The following is a 16,471-nucleotide window of genomic DNA, read 5'->3' as shown; positions in this document are numbered from 1 at the left end:
ATCTAACAGCTTTATTGAGATGTAACTCATGTACTCTGCAATTCACCCATCTAAAGTGTGCAATTTAATGGCTGGTAGTTTATTTGCAGAGTTTGCAAACCTCACTACAATCAATTTTAGGACATTTTCATTATTCCCCAAAGATACCCTATCCCTTTTAGCTGTAACCTCCCTCAATCCCTTCATCCCTTCCAGATCTAGGCAACCACTAATCCTTCTGCCTCTAGATTTGTATATTTTTGTACATTTCATATAAATGGAGTCATGTGACCTTTTGTGTCTGGCTTATTTCATTTAGCATGTTGTTTTCAAGATTCATTCGTGTTGTAGTATGTATTAGTACTTCATTCCTTTTTATTGCTGAATATTCCATTGTAGGGATATATCTCACATTTTGTTTATTTTAAGATCAGATTGTCAATTTATGCAAAAATGCCTGCTGGGATTTTGATGGGATTGTATCAGATCTGTGGATCAGTTTGGGGAATATTGCCATCTTAACATTGTTAAGTCTTCCAGTCCATGAAAATCGAGTCTTTCCATTTATTTAGGTCTTTAATGTGTTTCAAATATGTTTTCTAGTTTTCAATGTACAAGTCTTGCATTTCTTTTATTAAATTAATTCCTAAATATTTCATTATTTTGGGTGCTATTGCAAATGGAATTGTTTTCTTATTTTCATTTTTGGATTGTTCATTGCAAGTGTATAGAAATATGACTGATTTTTTGTATATTGATCTTGTATCCTGCAACTTTGCTGAACTCATTTACTAGTTGTAATAGTTTGTGATTTCTTAGGATTTTCTATATACAGGATCATGTTGTCTGTGAACAGAGATAGTTTTATTTCTTTCTTTTCAATCTGGATGCCTTATATTTCTTTTTCTTGCTTAACTGCCCTGGCTAGAACCTCCAGTACAGTTGAATAGAAGTGGCAAGAGTAGACACCCTTGTCTTGTTCCTGACATTAGGGGAAAGCATCTAGTCTTTCACCAGTAAATATGATGTGAACTGTGGGTTTTCCATAGCTGGCCTTTATCAGTATGAGGCCATATCAGTATATCATCAGTATCAGTATTTTGTTGAGTGTTTTTTTTATCATGAAAGAGTTTTGGATTCCGTCAGCTACTGTTTCTGCGTCTATTGACTGTACGGTTTTTGTTCTTTATTCTTTTAATAGGATGTGTTATATTGATTGTAGAGCCATCCTGTGTCCCTGACATAAATCCCACTTGGCTTTGGTAGATAATGCTTTTTATATATCACTGGATTTGATGCGGTAGTATTTTGTTGAAGAGTTTCTTTCTGTATTCATAAGGGCTATTGGTGTGTAAGCTGTCTTTTCTTTCTCTTAAACTAATTTATTTTTAATTTTGGCTGCATTGGGTCTTCATTGCCGTGTGTGGGCTTTCTCTAGTTGCAGCGAGCGGGGGCTACTCTTTGTTGTGGTGCACGGGCTTCTCATTGCAGTGGCTTCTCTTGTGGCAGAGCGTGGGCTATAGACACGTGAGCTTCAGTAGTTGTGGCTTGCAGGCTCTAGAGCGGGGAGGCTCAGTAGTTGTGGCACACGGGCTTAGTTGCTCTGCGGCATGTGGGATGTTCCCGGACCAGGGCTCGAACCAGTGTCTCCTGCATTGGCAGGCGGATTCTTAACCACTGCGCCACCAGGGAAGTCCTGTAGTTGTCTTTTCTTGTTATGTTTTTGTCTGGTTTTGGTCTTAGGATAATACTGGCCTCATAGAATGAGTTGGGAAGTATTCCCTCCTTTTCTGTTTCTTTGGGAGAGTTCGTGAGGGATTCACTTTAATTCTTCTTTAACTTTTGCTGGTGAAATTATCTGGTCTTAGACTTTACTTTTTTTGATTGCTAATTCAGTCTCTTGTTACAGGTTTATTCAGATTTTCTATTTCTCCTTTGGTCACTTTTGGTAGAGTCTATAGCTTTCTAGGAATTTGTCCATTTTGTGTAGGTTATCTAATTTGTTGGCATAAAATTGTAAATAGTATTCCTTTTTAGTCACTGTTATTTCTTTAAGGTCAGTAGTGATGGTCCCCCCTTTTATTCCTGATTTTAGTAATTTGAGTCACCTTTTTTCTTTGGCAGAATAGCTAAAAGTTTATCAATTTTGTTGATTTTTTTTTTTTTTTTTTTTTGGCTGCGCCAGCATGTGGGATCTTAGTTCCCTGACCAGGGATCAAACCTGCGTCCCCTGCAGTGGAAGCGTGGGGTCTTAACCACTGGACCGCCAGGGAATTCCCATAAATTGTGTGGTTTTGTTTTTTTAAAGGTCAATTCCCTGGGTTCTAACCAAATTTTATTGTTCTTATTTGTCACGGCATGTGGAATCTTAGTTTCCTGACCAGGAATCGAACCCACGCCCCCGCACTGGAAGCGTGGATTCTTAACACCTGGATTGCCAGAGGAGTCCACTGTTGATCTTTTCAAAGAAGCAACTTTGGTTTCCTTGGTTTTTCTCTATTGCTTTTCTGTTCTCTATTTCATTTATTTCTGTGCTAATTTTTATTACTTCCTTTTGGTTTCTTTGGTTTGGTTTGCCCTTCTTTTTCTAGTTTCTTATGGTGGAAGGTTAGGTTATTGATTTGAGGTCTTCTCTTTTAATTTAGATATTTACAACTGTAAATTTCCCTTATAAGCAGTGCTTTAGCTTCATCCTGTAAGTTGTGATATGTCACACTTGGCCTTTTTATAGTCAATCCCCTCTTCCATCAGTCAGTCATTGATCTGACTTCTATTACCATAGCTTAATTTTGCCTGTTTGAGAACTCATATTAATGGAATAATACAGTATGTACTCTTTTTAATTAATTTATTTTATTTTATTTATTTTTTACTGCGTTGGGTCTTTGTTGCTGCGAGCGAGTTTTTCTCTAGTTGTGGAAAGCTGGGGCTACTCTTCGTTGTGGTGCGTGGGCTTCTCATTGCGGTGGCTTCTCTTGTTGCGGAGCATGGGCTCTAGGCGCACAGGCTTCAGTAGTTGTGGCTCGTGGGCTCTAGAGCACAGGCTCAGTAGTTGTGGCACACGGGCTTAGTTGCTCCGCGGCATGTGGGATCTTCCCCAGCCAGGGCTCGAACCCATGTCCCCTGCATTGGCAGGTGGATTCTTAACCACTGCGCCACCAGGGAAGCCCTGTACTGTTTTGTATCTGGCTTTTTTTGTTCAATGTAATGTTTTTGAGATTAATCCATGTTATTGCAGTATTAGTAGTTCTTTCATTTTTACTGTTAAGAAGTATTTCACCCTTACCTGTTCCCCTGAGATGAGCATATGGATTGTTTTCAGTTTGGGGCTGTTATTAATAAAACTGCTGTGAACATTCTTGTACAGATCTTTTTGTGGATGTGTGCTTTCATTTTGGGGGGGGGTAAATACCTAGGGAGGGAATTTGCTGGGTTGCATGGGCAGTATATGTTTAACTTGATAAGAAACTGTCAAATTGTTTTCCTAAGTGGTTATACCGTTTTGCACTCTTACCAACCATGTATGTGAATTGTTCCCCTTCTACTCCAAACACTTGCTATTTTCAGGCTTTTAAATTTTGGCTATGAAAGCATTTCTTAATGATTCTACTCATTAAACATCCTCTTCAAAAGGATCTTTTTGAATTATCTCACATGGATTTTAACTAGTGATCATTCAGTCAACAGTTTTATGTAGGGCTTAATAACTTAATGTGTGGTTCTTCGTATATAAAGCTTATACAATTGATTGTCAGTAGGGAATTTGATTAGATTTGGTTCTCCAGCAGTAAAAGATGTAAATTAACCTATTATCTCTGTATGTTTTTCTCTGCTTCTTTGTACATGGGGCAGAAGACATCTGTTTGCCCTCTAGCTCCTGAATTTACATGTCTTTTGGTTCCAGCCACATGCTTGGGGGCTGTTTTTCAGTCCCAATTCCATATTCCCAGAAGAGAGAATCTTAGAGGCTTGCCTAAGTTGTTGAACACACTCATCCATCAGCCATGACCACAGGAGTGTGTTCACCCAGTACAAATACGTCTGCTGAGGATGGGCCCTTCTGTGGGACTAGAGGATAATTTTACAGAGTAGGTATTGAGTAGACATCCCCACAAGGTAGTGAATACATTCGGTTAATAATATTCTTTGGACTTTGTCCTGCTGCTGTGTCAGTATTAGGATGATTATCATTATCCAGCGCCAACCCCCCCCCCCACCAACCCTGCCCCCCACCACCAGTTTGTTTATTTGAGCTTTCCAGTTTGGATTTTGGATATGAAAACATTTCAGAGTTGGAAGGGACCTTAGAGGTCATCTAAAAAATACTATACATGTAACAGTTTATGGGTTCCATATCATTTTCCTGTGCAGTGCCTCAAGTCTTGAGAACAGCTAGTGCTGGTGGAGCCAGGCCTGGACTGTAAATTTCCTGACTCCAGATCCTTTCCGTTTACTTTTTATTGCACCTCCATAGTTGCTGTAAATAAATTGGAATGTGTACCAAGATCTCTTCAATAGGTTTGCTGTCATCATCTGCTCTATTGGAAAACAATAATAGTCCCTGTTACTATTGTGAGATTGTTCATTTGAAGTTATTGATCTTTATAAAATCAGACACTTTGTAAAGACTGGGTTATCAAATGGCATTGACTTGACATACTTTAAGCCAAGAGGTTTATTTTTAATTTTGAACCTTTGAAAGGGCAAATGTGCCTGGCTTTTCTTGGCAGCCTGTTAATAGAATTAATGGAGCCTTGAGAAAAATGGTCTAATGCTTTCCCTGCATTTTCCTGCTGTAAATTTTAATATAAGAAGACTGCTGGTTGCTTTCTTAAAATGTTGCTGTTTTACTGATTGCAAAGCAATTTGTAGACAAAAGGTACTACATAAATACTAAGAAATATACATGTATTAATTTTTAGAAATGTCGTGGCCTATTAAAACATGGGCTCCAAATTCCTAAAAGAAACCTGCTGATTTAGGATTTATTTTTATTTTATTTTTTTTAAATACTCTGACTTCACTCATCAATTACATTTTTTTTTATTAATTAATTAATTTATTTTTGGCTGTGTTGGGTCTTTGTTTCTGTGCGAGGGCTTTCTCTAGTTGCGGCAAGTGGGGGCCACTATTCATCGCAGTGCGCCGGCCTCTCACTATCGCGGCCTCTTGTTGCGGAGCACAGGCTCCAGACGCGCAGTCTCAGCAGTTGTGGCTCACGGGCCCAGCCGCTCCGCGGCACGTGGGATCCTCCCAGACCAGGGCACGAACCCGTGTCCCCTGCATCGGCAGGCAGACTCCCAACCACTGCGCCACCAGGGAGGCCCCTAGTATTTATATTTTTATCTTTCAGTCTAAAACATTTACAGTAATTGCTATGATTCCCCATAGTTTAAAAAAATTTTATAGCATTTTGTTTGCTAGTACACAGGACTTAACAGTAGTTTAGCTGCTTTTTTATCTTTTTTTAAATTTTAGAGATCTCTCTTAGTGTTTTTATTTATTTATTCATAAATTTATTTATTTTATTTTTGGCTGCGTTGAGGCTTCGTTGCTGCGCACGGGCTTTTCTCTGGTTGCAGCAAGTGGGGGCTTCTCTTGTTGTGGAACACAGGCTCTAGGCACGCAGGCTTCAATAGTTGTGGCGCACGGGCTTAGTTGCTTTGCCCGTGCACATGTGGGATCTTCCCGGACCAGGGCTCGAACCCGTGTCCCCTGCATTGGCAGGTGGATTCTTAATCACTGTGCCACCAGGGAAGCCCAGTGTTTTTATTTTAAGAACAATTTCCCCAAACATATTGCTCCCCAATCTTGTTGAAGGGAGGAAAGGAGCATGTGTAAAAATTCATCTCTTTAAATGATACCTACATTTGTCAATAACTAGACAGGGGAGGTACTGGGAGTGATGGGCTGAGAGAATTGGAGGAGAAGAGGGCAATGTTGAGTTGTTCTGCAGCCCTCTCAGCTTTTTCTTCTACCACCCACACTTTGTTCACCTTTACTTAGACAAGAAAGTAGCTTTTCAAGATGTGATCACGGGGTCAGCTCCCACAGTGTATGATTTTGGGAATTCATTTCATGAAATTTTGATTTGTCTGAAATTTTCATCGTGTGTTCATCAGGATGGAGAACAAGAACAGATCCCTGAGCTGCCAGATCCAAGCCTGGAAATGGGCATTTTGCCCAGAGAGATCCGGAAACTGGTAGAGCGGAGAAGACAAGTCAAACAGCTAATGAAACAGCAAGATTTAAATCCAGACCTTGTCCTTCAGGTATCTCTTTCCACTCAGCAACCTCTGAGTGACAGTCTCACCTTTGAAAATTATCTAGGAGTGATTTAAACTTGATGCTGTGGGCAAATGCATGTGCTTATTTTAAGTTGGTGGGTAGGAAACCATTCAAAAACACTGTATGCCTCAAAATACAAGGCACGTCCATCTGCAGAACTGTATCTGAGCAACATCCTTCTGACTTTTGGGAACTTTGGAGTGTGTTTACTTGATTCTAGGAGGTCAGGGAATCATGGATCTGGGAGGATGGGTTGATTATGTTAAGAGTTCTTTTTTCCAGGGTTATTGCGGGTTTCCTCTTCTTATTGGTGAGCTAGAAAGCATCTAATGTAATGCTGAAGCACCTACAAATACTTTTGTTTGTCTTTTGTCCTTATGTGGCCTGCAGTATGATATTCGACAGAAGGCTTTGAAGCTCACGGCAAACAGTATGTATGGCTGCCTGGGATTTTCCTACAGCAGATTTTATGCCAAACCACTGGCTGCTTTGGTGACATACAAAGGAAGGGAGGTAAATGGCGTAACCGTCCTATATCTAAAAATGAGAGTATTTTAAACTAAACATGTTATGGGGTAGGAGAGCCAAAAAGTTTATTGCTTAGTTATATAGCTTCAAGTATCCCTTTCTTAGGACAAATTTGAGACAGATATGCTTTTTAAGTAAGGATTCATTCATTCGTACATTTTGTGTGCGTGTGTGTATTTATTTATTGAGCATCCACTGTGTGCCATGGATTATTCTAGGTACTGTGGATAGAGTGTTGAGCAAGACGTAAAAAGTCCCTGCATCGTGAGCCTCACATTCTGCCTAGGGCAGGGGGTGTAGAGGGGCTTGGGGTGGGGAGAGCGTCATTCAGGAAAACAGAGTCTAAATAAGTGCATAAACAAATACAAAACATAAGAGAATATGATAGAAGTAATGCTGTGCAGATAAGTAAACAGGGTGGAGGGCTAAACAATGTTAAGATGGCTGGCTAGTTTAGCTTGGTCAGGGAAGGCTTCTTTAGGAGCTAACATGAATGAGAACTAAGCGACATAAGGGAGCTAGTTTTTTTTTTTTGGCAGATATATTAGGTTGGAGTGTGAGGGAAAAGAAGAAATCAAGGAGGATGCCTCCATTTTTGTCTTCTAGCTGGTTAGCTAGTAGAACCATTTATTAAGAAGGAGAAATCTGAGGGAGAAAGATTAAGTTTTATCTTGGATATGTTACCTTTGAGGCTTGTAATAGATCTGTAGGCATGTTAAGTAGGCAGCTGGATGTATCAGTTCAAGTCCCCAGTGTCAGGAATATATCGGGACTGGAGTTATAGATTGAGGGTAATTGGTTTTAGAAACATGGGCCAGATACCAAACGGATTTGAGGTACTGTCCCTTTGTAAACACTAAAAGCTTCATTTGCTTTAGCACCACGTGCATGGCTTTTCCTTAGTTTGTAAAAGAACAGTTATGTTAAATATTATATTCCATTTAACTCCAGTAAAATACTGATTTCTGTCAGTGGATTTAAGACTACTCGGTCTTACGGAGGTAGTGGTTATGGGCAGAACGCTCATGCTGGGAGCGTGGACTCAGAGTACTCTTAGAGTAGAGTTCGGCACACTACAGCCCATGGGCCCAATCCAGCCCGCCACCTATTTTTATAAGTAAGCTTTTATTGGCGCACAGTCATACTCATTCGTTGAAGTATCATCTATAGTTGCTTTTGCAAGTACAGCGGCAAAGTTGAGTAGTCAAGGTGGAGACTTGCATGACCTGCAAAGCCTAAAATATTTACTATCTGGCCCTTTTCAGAAAAAAAAAAAATGCTAACCCCTGCTTAGAGTCTAGATCAGGACTGTCTAATAGCACTCTGAGGTGATGAAAACGTTCTCCATCTGCAATACCCAGTGCAATAGCCGCAAGCCCCAAGTGGCTAGTGAGCACCTGATGGCTGGCTGACGAAGTGGATTTTGAGTTTTATTTAATGATAATTAAAATAAATTTAACCTCACATATCCACATGTGGCTAGTGGCTGCTGTATTGGACAGTGCAGATCTAGCTGGCATGAAACGAACAGGATATTGAGAGGTGCTCTTCTGTTGGGAGCCCGCTTTCACTCCGCTGAGGGCACAGTGAGGAAGGACACTTGTATTGGACACCAGCATTATGCGAGAAGCTTTCAGATGCATTATTTCCTTAAGACCCCATAAGAATCAATCGATATAGGCAAGAGTGTTCCAATGTTGCAGATGACGAAGCTAATAAACTGAAAGAGGTGAAGTGTAACAAGTGACTTTTTTGGATGGGAATCCAGCTCTTCCTGACTGTAAGGCTTTTGCTACATGGGGGTTGTCTGCTCCATCTCAGGATGGCTCTCCTGTTGCTTTATATTCTGCCCTTATTCCTAGAAGAACGTTTTTTTTGATACTCATCTCAAGACATAGGCCTTTTTTTTTTTTTTTTTGCAGTACGCGTGCCCCTCACCGCTGTGGCCTCTCCTGTCGCGGAGCACAGGCTCCGGACGCGCAGGCCCAGCGGCCATGGCCCACGGGTCCAGCCGCTCCGCGGCACGTGGGGTCCTCCCGGACTGGGGCACGAACCTGCGTCGCCTGCATCGGCAGGCGGACCCCCAACCACTGCGCCACCAGGGAAGCCCGACATAGGCCTTTTTTACTTGAGAAGATACAGGTGTTTTAGGGGCTCATTGAAGTGAGGAAAGGATGTTTTCAGTTTCTTTGGCCAAGTTTACTTTAAAATTATTTAAATTTTATTTCTCTGTATGTATCCAGTGGCTTCTGATAGAATACCATCTTATTTTTGTATTAGGAAGTGCACTCACTATGCCCCAACTGGGTGATAATACATGGGTTCACTATTGAGATTGGATCAAGATTACTCTTAAGTTTCTCATGAGAGGCAGTAGTTGACAATTTACTCCCTTGGAGAGTGCCTCTTGCTGTTGGGAAATCCCTGTTGTTACATTTTCTGCATTGGCTCAGAAATCCACAAGCTTAAAAGGGCACTGTTGATAATGATAAGCCCCAAATTTGTCCAATAATCTCCCCCAACTCCCCTAATCCATTGTACTTTAACGGCAGTATTTTTGGTTAGCTCGATTTTTAATGGGGAATTTAAACTCAATTTTTATTTTTCTCTTATTTAAAATATAACAACAAATCTTTCTAAACTATTTTAAAAAAACCCTACTCTTCCCACTAAAAAACAAAGAACTTCAGACAAATCTAGAAATAATCATATGTGATTTAAGTTCTTGGCTTCTGCTTCCCTTTGTCTCTTTCCCCTTTGCTCCTTCCCACAAATAAAAAATACAACGGTGGGAAATGGGCCTTTAAAGTAATGTGAGGTTAATGAGAAATAATAATTACACAGTTGCTTCCTGGAAATCTTATTCTAGAAGAGGATTCAAAGCCACGTACAGAAATTATTTCCTATAATAAAAATGATTGTAACGTATTGATGATAATTATTAGCACTGGCGGATGGAAGTATTTTATGTGATAATCTGTCTTTGGGTTTACTGTTTTTTTCCGTACGTACTATTAGGTCTTTGTGAGTTCAAGCATCTCTTGATTATTAGAGGTAGGAGAAGCGAAGTGTAAAATGAGAGTCAGTTTGCCGAGCTTTTGGAATATCTTTGTAACTTACCGAACTTATCTTTTTTGTACTAAGAGTAGACCAAGTAATATAGTAACCTGAAAATCCTAGAAGTTGATTGCTTTTAAAGTCCTTGTGGGATAAATTAGATTAAGGTTCAATTGGAAATTAATGAGAAGGAAACCTGGTAGCATGTTGTCTGAAAAAGATTATAAAATTTTGCACTTGAATATAGATTAATACACAGTCTGGGGAGGCCTTAACCCCCCCCCCCCGCCCTTTTTATTTTTAAGTCTGTTTTGTGTGTGCTCAGTTTGTTGGAATCATGCAGGTTTGGCTCTGGTGACCTAATAATTTCTGTAATCAAATGTATTATGGCTGCTAGAGTACTCAGAGTAATTACTAATTGTACTTTTAAAAACAGGTTTATAATAAAAATGCTAATAGTTGTGTCAAATGGACATCAATATTGTCTTTTCCCAGGTGTGATCTTTCACACTTAAACTCTTCTATGATTTTTAATTGCTCGGTGGTAGAGGAATTAGTTAATGGTTAAAGAATTGTATGAGGGACCTCATGGTGTGCAAGTTATTTAAAAATAATGAACTCAATGTTTCCAGAGAAGTAATATGGAAACCTAGTTGACAGATAACTCGAAAGTGAGTCTATATAAATACCATCTGTATTTGTGTTTATTCTCAATGTATGTGTAGGGAGACGTAAAAAAGATACTGAGCAAGTTGGTAGCAGTAAGTGGACATATATTTTAAATCACAGAGAAAACAGACTAGGTAGTCAAGTGACTGGTGTGGTAATTGAACTGATTTTTCACTAGATGGCGATAGACACCCTGAGATCATTAATCAATTAAGGGTTTTATTCTGTGAACAATAGTGAAAGCCATTTAGTGACACAGATCTGTCCAAATTTTTGACTTTTATTAATTTTGAAATTATTAAAGAAAGGACCAAAGGATTGTAATAGTCTAGTGTATTTAGTGTTTAAATAGTGACAGTCTTTGAATAAAAAGTTTTATTGATAAGAACAATCATTTTATGTATCGTAGCAAGCTAATTCTTCTATCAGAGAGCTCAATTCACACTTCTGGCCATGGGGCTACAATCCATGACTCCCTTGGTCACAGTATCAGGCTAATCTAAAGAGAACTGAAATGATTTTGATGTGTAATTTTGCCTCTTTGAATTTGTTGGGGTTTTTTTGAGGGATTTAAAACTTACTCTATACTTATAAGCATACTCATTGCATAATCCGTAGTGTAATGGTAATATTTGTCTTTATGGAATAATTACTGCTTACTGACACTGGTATTGTCTTATTTCTGCACTCTGTTATTTCTGTGCCCTTGAGAAAATGATTTTTGGTCTGGATTTCTGATTGCATTTTAAAGTGAATGCATGCTCTAATGTTTGGGTGTAGAGCCCATGCTTTTTCATTTTCTCACCCAGTAGGCTAAAGTGAGTCTTTGCCAGCCTGCTTGCCAATCAGTTGTAGACTGCCTAGCTTTCAATTGTGTTTGGAGCTGAAATTTGTGCATTTAGAAAATGTGTCCAAATCATTGCATGAAAACATTGCAGTCAAGCCCAGGGCAAGCCTTCCTGGGAGTCTCTTGGCCATGTGCTAGCACCTGTCAGGAGCCCTTCAGAATGGCCCTGGGATGGAGGGCTGTAGCCTTTGTTGATGTCAGCGGCAAAAGAGAATGAGTGAATATACAGAATCTTATAATTGAGTGCTAAAGGAGACTTTCAACTTTATCTAGAAATAAGCAAAAATTTCACTTTTCCAATCTTTTTTCTTAAAAAAGCCTAGTTTTAAAAAATTAAATGCAATAAAATATTGTAGAGACAGCTAAAGACCCTTTCCTCCCCACCGTCACTCATTTTTTTCTTTTCTTCTTCCAAGGTAACTGCTCCCTCCGGGTTGGTTTTGTCCTTCTTGCCCAGGGATTTTTGCTTTTACAACAAATACGTGTACCTATACACGTGGTGCCTTACAAGTTTTTACCATTTATGTGTCATGCTATCATATTTTTTGCAGTTTGCCAAAAGAAAAGTATGGGAAAATCCCTACTCTGTATACCAATTTTTAAGTATGTCCATGTTGATACATTTTTAGACTTGATTTATTCATGTTACCTATTGTGTAATATTTCAGTGAATAAATACAGCACAGGATCTTTTTTATTCTCCCATTGGCCATCTTTTTAGCTTTCCTCATTTTCACTTCTTTTACTTTTTTGCTGTTGCGAATGGTGCTATAGTAGACAGTGCCACATGTGTGAGAGTTTCTCTAGCGTATTACTAAGAGTGGAGTTTGCTCATCTGCAAGCAGTATGGCATGTTATTGGTAGGAGCAGTCATTTAATTTATCATAGCGAGTTAATTCTTTCAAATAGTTAAATTCATATTTATGGCCATGGGACTACAATACATGACTCCCTCCGTCACAGAATCAGAGGTTAATTTAAAAACAGTTGGGAATAATTTTGGTATACAATTTTACCTTTTTGAATTTGTTGTTTATTTTTCTACTGAGGGATTTTTAGACTTCTTAGATACTTGTAAACATGCTTGTTGCATCATCCTTAGTGTTCCACACCTTTGCCAGCATTTGTTATTATCAGAATTAAAAATTTTTGCCAGTCTCGTGAGTGTGAAGTGGTATCTCATTGTGATTTTAATTTGCATTTCCCCAAGTATTAGTTAAGGTGAGCATCCTTTCATGTGTTTTAACTCTTCAGTTTTCTTCTTTTCAGTGTGATTTGCCTGTGCGCATATAGGTCCTATTTCGCTGGGTTGTATGTCTCTTAGTATTTCTTCTTAGTTATTCAAAGGCTGGTTCTTTTTCGGTCATTTTTGTTGCAGATATCTTTTAGTCTGTGACTTATGTTTTTAACTTTATATGTGGTCTTTTCTTGTGCAGAAGTTTTTAAATTTATTGTCAAATATTTGGTTTTTTCCCCCTTGTACACTGTGTTGTTTTTTTTCTTAAGAAACCTTTCCCTCCTTCAGTGACATAGACATTCTCTCTTATTTCCTTCTAAAAGTTGCAAGCTTTGGTTCTTATTCAGGTCTTAAACCCTTCTGGGAATTATTTTTAGGGATCGTATAAGTTAGGGATCTAACTCTATTTGTCTTTTTGCTTCCTGTGGAGTTGTTGAACCTATTCTTCTATTCCAGGGGTCGAGAACCTAGAACTCCAGGGCTAACTCCTGTCCACTGCCTTGTTTTGTGTAAATAAAATTTTGTTGGGACACAGCCACACCCACTTGTTTATGGCTGCACTTGTGTTCTGTTACAATGGCAGAATTGATTAGTGCCCAGAGAGCCTGAATGACCTGCAAAGCCTAAAATATGTACTTTCTGGCCCTTTACAGAAAAAGATTGGTGGACCTCTGGTCTAAAAGAGAGTCACGTATAATAGAAAAGTCACTCTCATTTCTAACAGCATCAGTCACAGTGGGTGAAAGTAGAGGAAAGTACACTCAAGGTAGTAAGAAGGAAGGAAAGCAATCTTTCGGACATCTAAAAAAACATAGATTTTCAAGTTTTATCTGTTTATATTGTCATATGAGAACTTCTCATAGAAGCAGAGCGAATGTCTGTGACTCCTCAAGTTCTTTGTGACATTTTATGTGTCTGTGCATGTGTGTGCTTTTTTGGGGAAAACGGTGCATAGCATTTAAGAGATTCTCAAAGGGCACCATGATGCAAAAATGCTAAAGAATTGGTGGTTCTTATATTTCTTCATTTCTGCCCTCGTAGGTTGAGGGGACACTTTAGTCTTAAAAACGTATGATTTTGTTACCTAAAACATGGCAGTATAAAGAATTTTCTTGCCAGACCAGACTCATGGAAACTGTGTGGGTGGTAAGAGGGGAAGAGTTCTGTCTCCAGGATTTAATAGCCACCATTAAGACTACTTTTAACTTCAGCTGACCTACTAACATTTTGATTTTTTTTTATATAAGAAGATAATTTCTCTTAAGGCTGAAAGTGAAGGTTTAATATATTTTGGCAGAATATATTTTACGCTAAAAAAAGCAATATCCTTTTTCAGTGGTTACAGATTACTTACCACTTTGAAGTTGTTTACATTATAATATTCTAAGCCAGAGAAACTTTAAATTCCGTTTTTATTGTTGTATTTCAGGGATGTTTGGGTTCTAAATTCTTGGCAGTTCTTCATACTATTCAACTTTATTAATTCACATCTACTAATTCAGAATTGGTGGTAATTCAGATGTAATGAGTTGAAATTCTTCATAGTACAAATTAATAGCAAATTTAGAGCCGAGGTTCTTTTTATATACCTTTAACTTCTGTAGAAACACCTGTTTTCTGTTGAGTAAGTGGCATCTTAACTGCAGATTATTTATATGGGTGAACTTTTACTAATTAACATCTATATTTGCTTGTCCCTTTGTCTGTATCCTTTCTGAAATTGGTGAAAGTAATGTTGGTAAAATATAAAGCTAAGAAGAGGAAACACCTTGGAGATACCCTATGGAAGGCCAGTTCAAATTATGATAAATTAGACCTTCAATAATTTGAGAGAAATGCAATGACAAAAAAATTTCAAGTATATAGAATAATCTATGCTGTATGAACACAGTATTGCACTCTATAAATAAGTGGGTTACATTTAGGCCTGGTTTGAATTTATGTACTACTTGAACACACATAATATTTCTTTCAAAATGGCTAAAACTTTAGACTTTCAAAAAGAAATTCAGAAGAACGTTATCCCTCTCAATGTTTGGAACCTATCCCCTCCAAGATGCCTGGACATCTGCCTTCGTGTGCTCTTTGGGTTTTGAACGTTGCAATGTATAGGTTTAGGAGCAAACAGGCGGTTGATGTTAGAGGTAGCTGGGAAGAGGGAGACAGGGTCAAGTCCTGCCTGTGAACCGGGCTGGGTCTGTGAGCAAGTCTTTTGTCAGAAAGAAGTGCCTCGCACCCGTCCTCACATGTACCTCCTGGGTGTCAGCGGCGGTGACAGGTGGTCCTGGGGCTGTGGGGGCTGGCCCCCCTTGTCTTCAGAATGCCATGGTTTATTTCATTAAAGAAGATGGAATTTCCTTATTCTCAGTCTAAATTAGGGTCTTTTAAAAACCCACATGTTGGTAGTTTTACACCTAGATTTCATAATGGGTCTGTAAAAACTAGTATGAATACTTAAAATTTTTCTCTTAATTGACCAAAAAAGGAAAGAAAAGAAAAGCCTGCAGCCTCAAATTGTTTCTATATTCTCCAGTCTCTACTTGCGTTTGGTTTGTCGGGGATCACTATGTCTGTATTTTGATGTCCCCCACCCCCACCCCAGCACCTAGCCCCGTGCCCCACAGAGTGTGTGCTAGTTTGCTGTGACTCTGGGATCATGCTGGTCTCGTAGTTTCTGCAGTTATAGATGGGTGGGTGTGGAGGAGATGCATTTTGTGATATAGGATCTTGATATTTAAGCCTTATTTGAGTTTATAAGAATGGCCTGGATACTCAGAATAAGAAAAAGGCTACTTTATACGTTTTTACTGGGCCACTCTCATTTGAGAAGGCAGGGATGGTATTTTTGCCCCAACATTTTGCCCATTTAATTACTGAACCCACTGGGAGTGTGACTGAGGATGAGGAGATAAATACTATAGGACTAACTTTGTGTCGGCGCCGCTGATCTCTGCTCAGATTGAGTTTCATTACTCTGACTCGAATCACAGAAACTGAGGCCTGGAAACCTCTTCCTTTCTTCCCCACCCCTCGCCACAGTGAGTGATTTTCTGTTAACCCAAACTCATTCCTCTTTCTACATATGTGAACATTTTCTATAAACCTGTTTTGGTGTATGTTTCTTTTTCACGAGCCGCGTGTTATTTGCCAGGTGTTCTACAGCTCATTGCTTTGGCAGTGAACCAAGATGACAGAGCAGTAATGATTTCGAAAGTGCCATTCCCTCCTTGTTAAGACACAAAAAGAAAAGTGTGAAGTTATTAACCACTATTCACCAGTGGCACAGAAACTGACGTAAGGTTTAATTGTCTGGATCCACAGTCAGTCTGCCTAGGTAATTTCCTGGACAATGCTACTCTTAAGGAAAGGGGAAAATATCCTATAACTTTATTTTTTTTCCTCCCATGTCCACCCCCCTTCACAGATTGTGGATACAGATGGTTTGTAGAGAAAGGATCACTGCAAGCCAAAAATATTGATCTTTTCTCCAGATTTTCCTTTCCTCATCCACCCAGGTAGTAGATTTATGGGTGATGTGGTTGCACTCGGCAACCTTGCAGATTTCCCCATCCCCCAAATGGATCAGCCGCCCCAGCGTTTGAGTCTGATGATGTACAAGATGTCACCGCACCATCTCCTGGCTTCAGCCATGCCAGGGACACTCTGTGTTAATTGGAAGAACCTGCTTTCGGCAGCCCGCGCCGTCTGGTGGCTTGTGTGTGCTCTTCCCAGCAGTACAGTCAGGCCCTTCAGAGACAAATCCATCTCAAATTTAAAAACAGAACAAGCTGATTGGGTTTATTATGGCTCAGGACTGGTTAACTGAGAGCAGACTAATAGAATTAGTGCCTTCTGTTTGCGTTTCA

General features: G+C 39.3%; 1 protein-coding gene across 1 annotated transcript in view; it reads left to right on the top strand.

Annotated features, from left to right (window-relative positions):
• Nucleotides 1-16,471, top strand: part of POLA1 (DNA polymerase alpha 1, catalytic subunit) — a 307,226-nt gene that overhangs the window by 61,349 nt on the left and 229,406 nt on the right. The window contains exons 25-26 of the mRNA XM_060292862.2: nucleotides 6,102-6,251; nucleotides 6,658-6,780. Of these exons, the coding sequence (XP_060148845.1) occupies nucleotides 6,102-6,251; nucleotides 6,658-6,780 (273 nt within the window). The remainder of the gene's footprint in view (nucleotides 1-6,101; nucleotides 6,252-6,657; nucleotides 6,781-16,471) is intronic.

This window comes from Globicephala melas, chromosome X, assembly GCF_963455315.2.
Source record: "Globicephala melas chromosome X, mGloMel1.2, whole genome shotgun sequence".
Taxonomy (NCBI): Eukaryota; Metazoa; Chordata; class Mammalia; order Artiodactyla; family Delphinidae; genus Globicephala; species Globicephala melas.
Note: the sequence above shows the minus strand (reverse complement) of the source record. Positions and strands in the feature narration are given on the sequence as shown.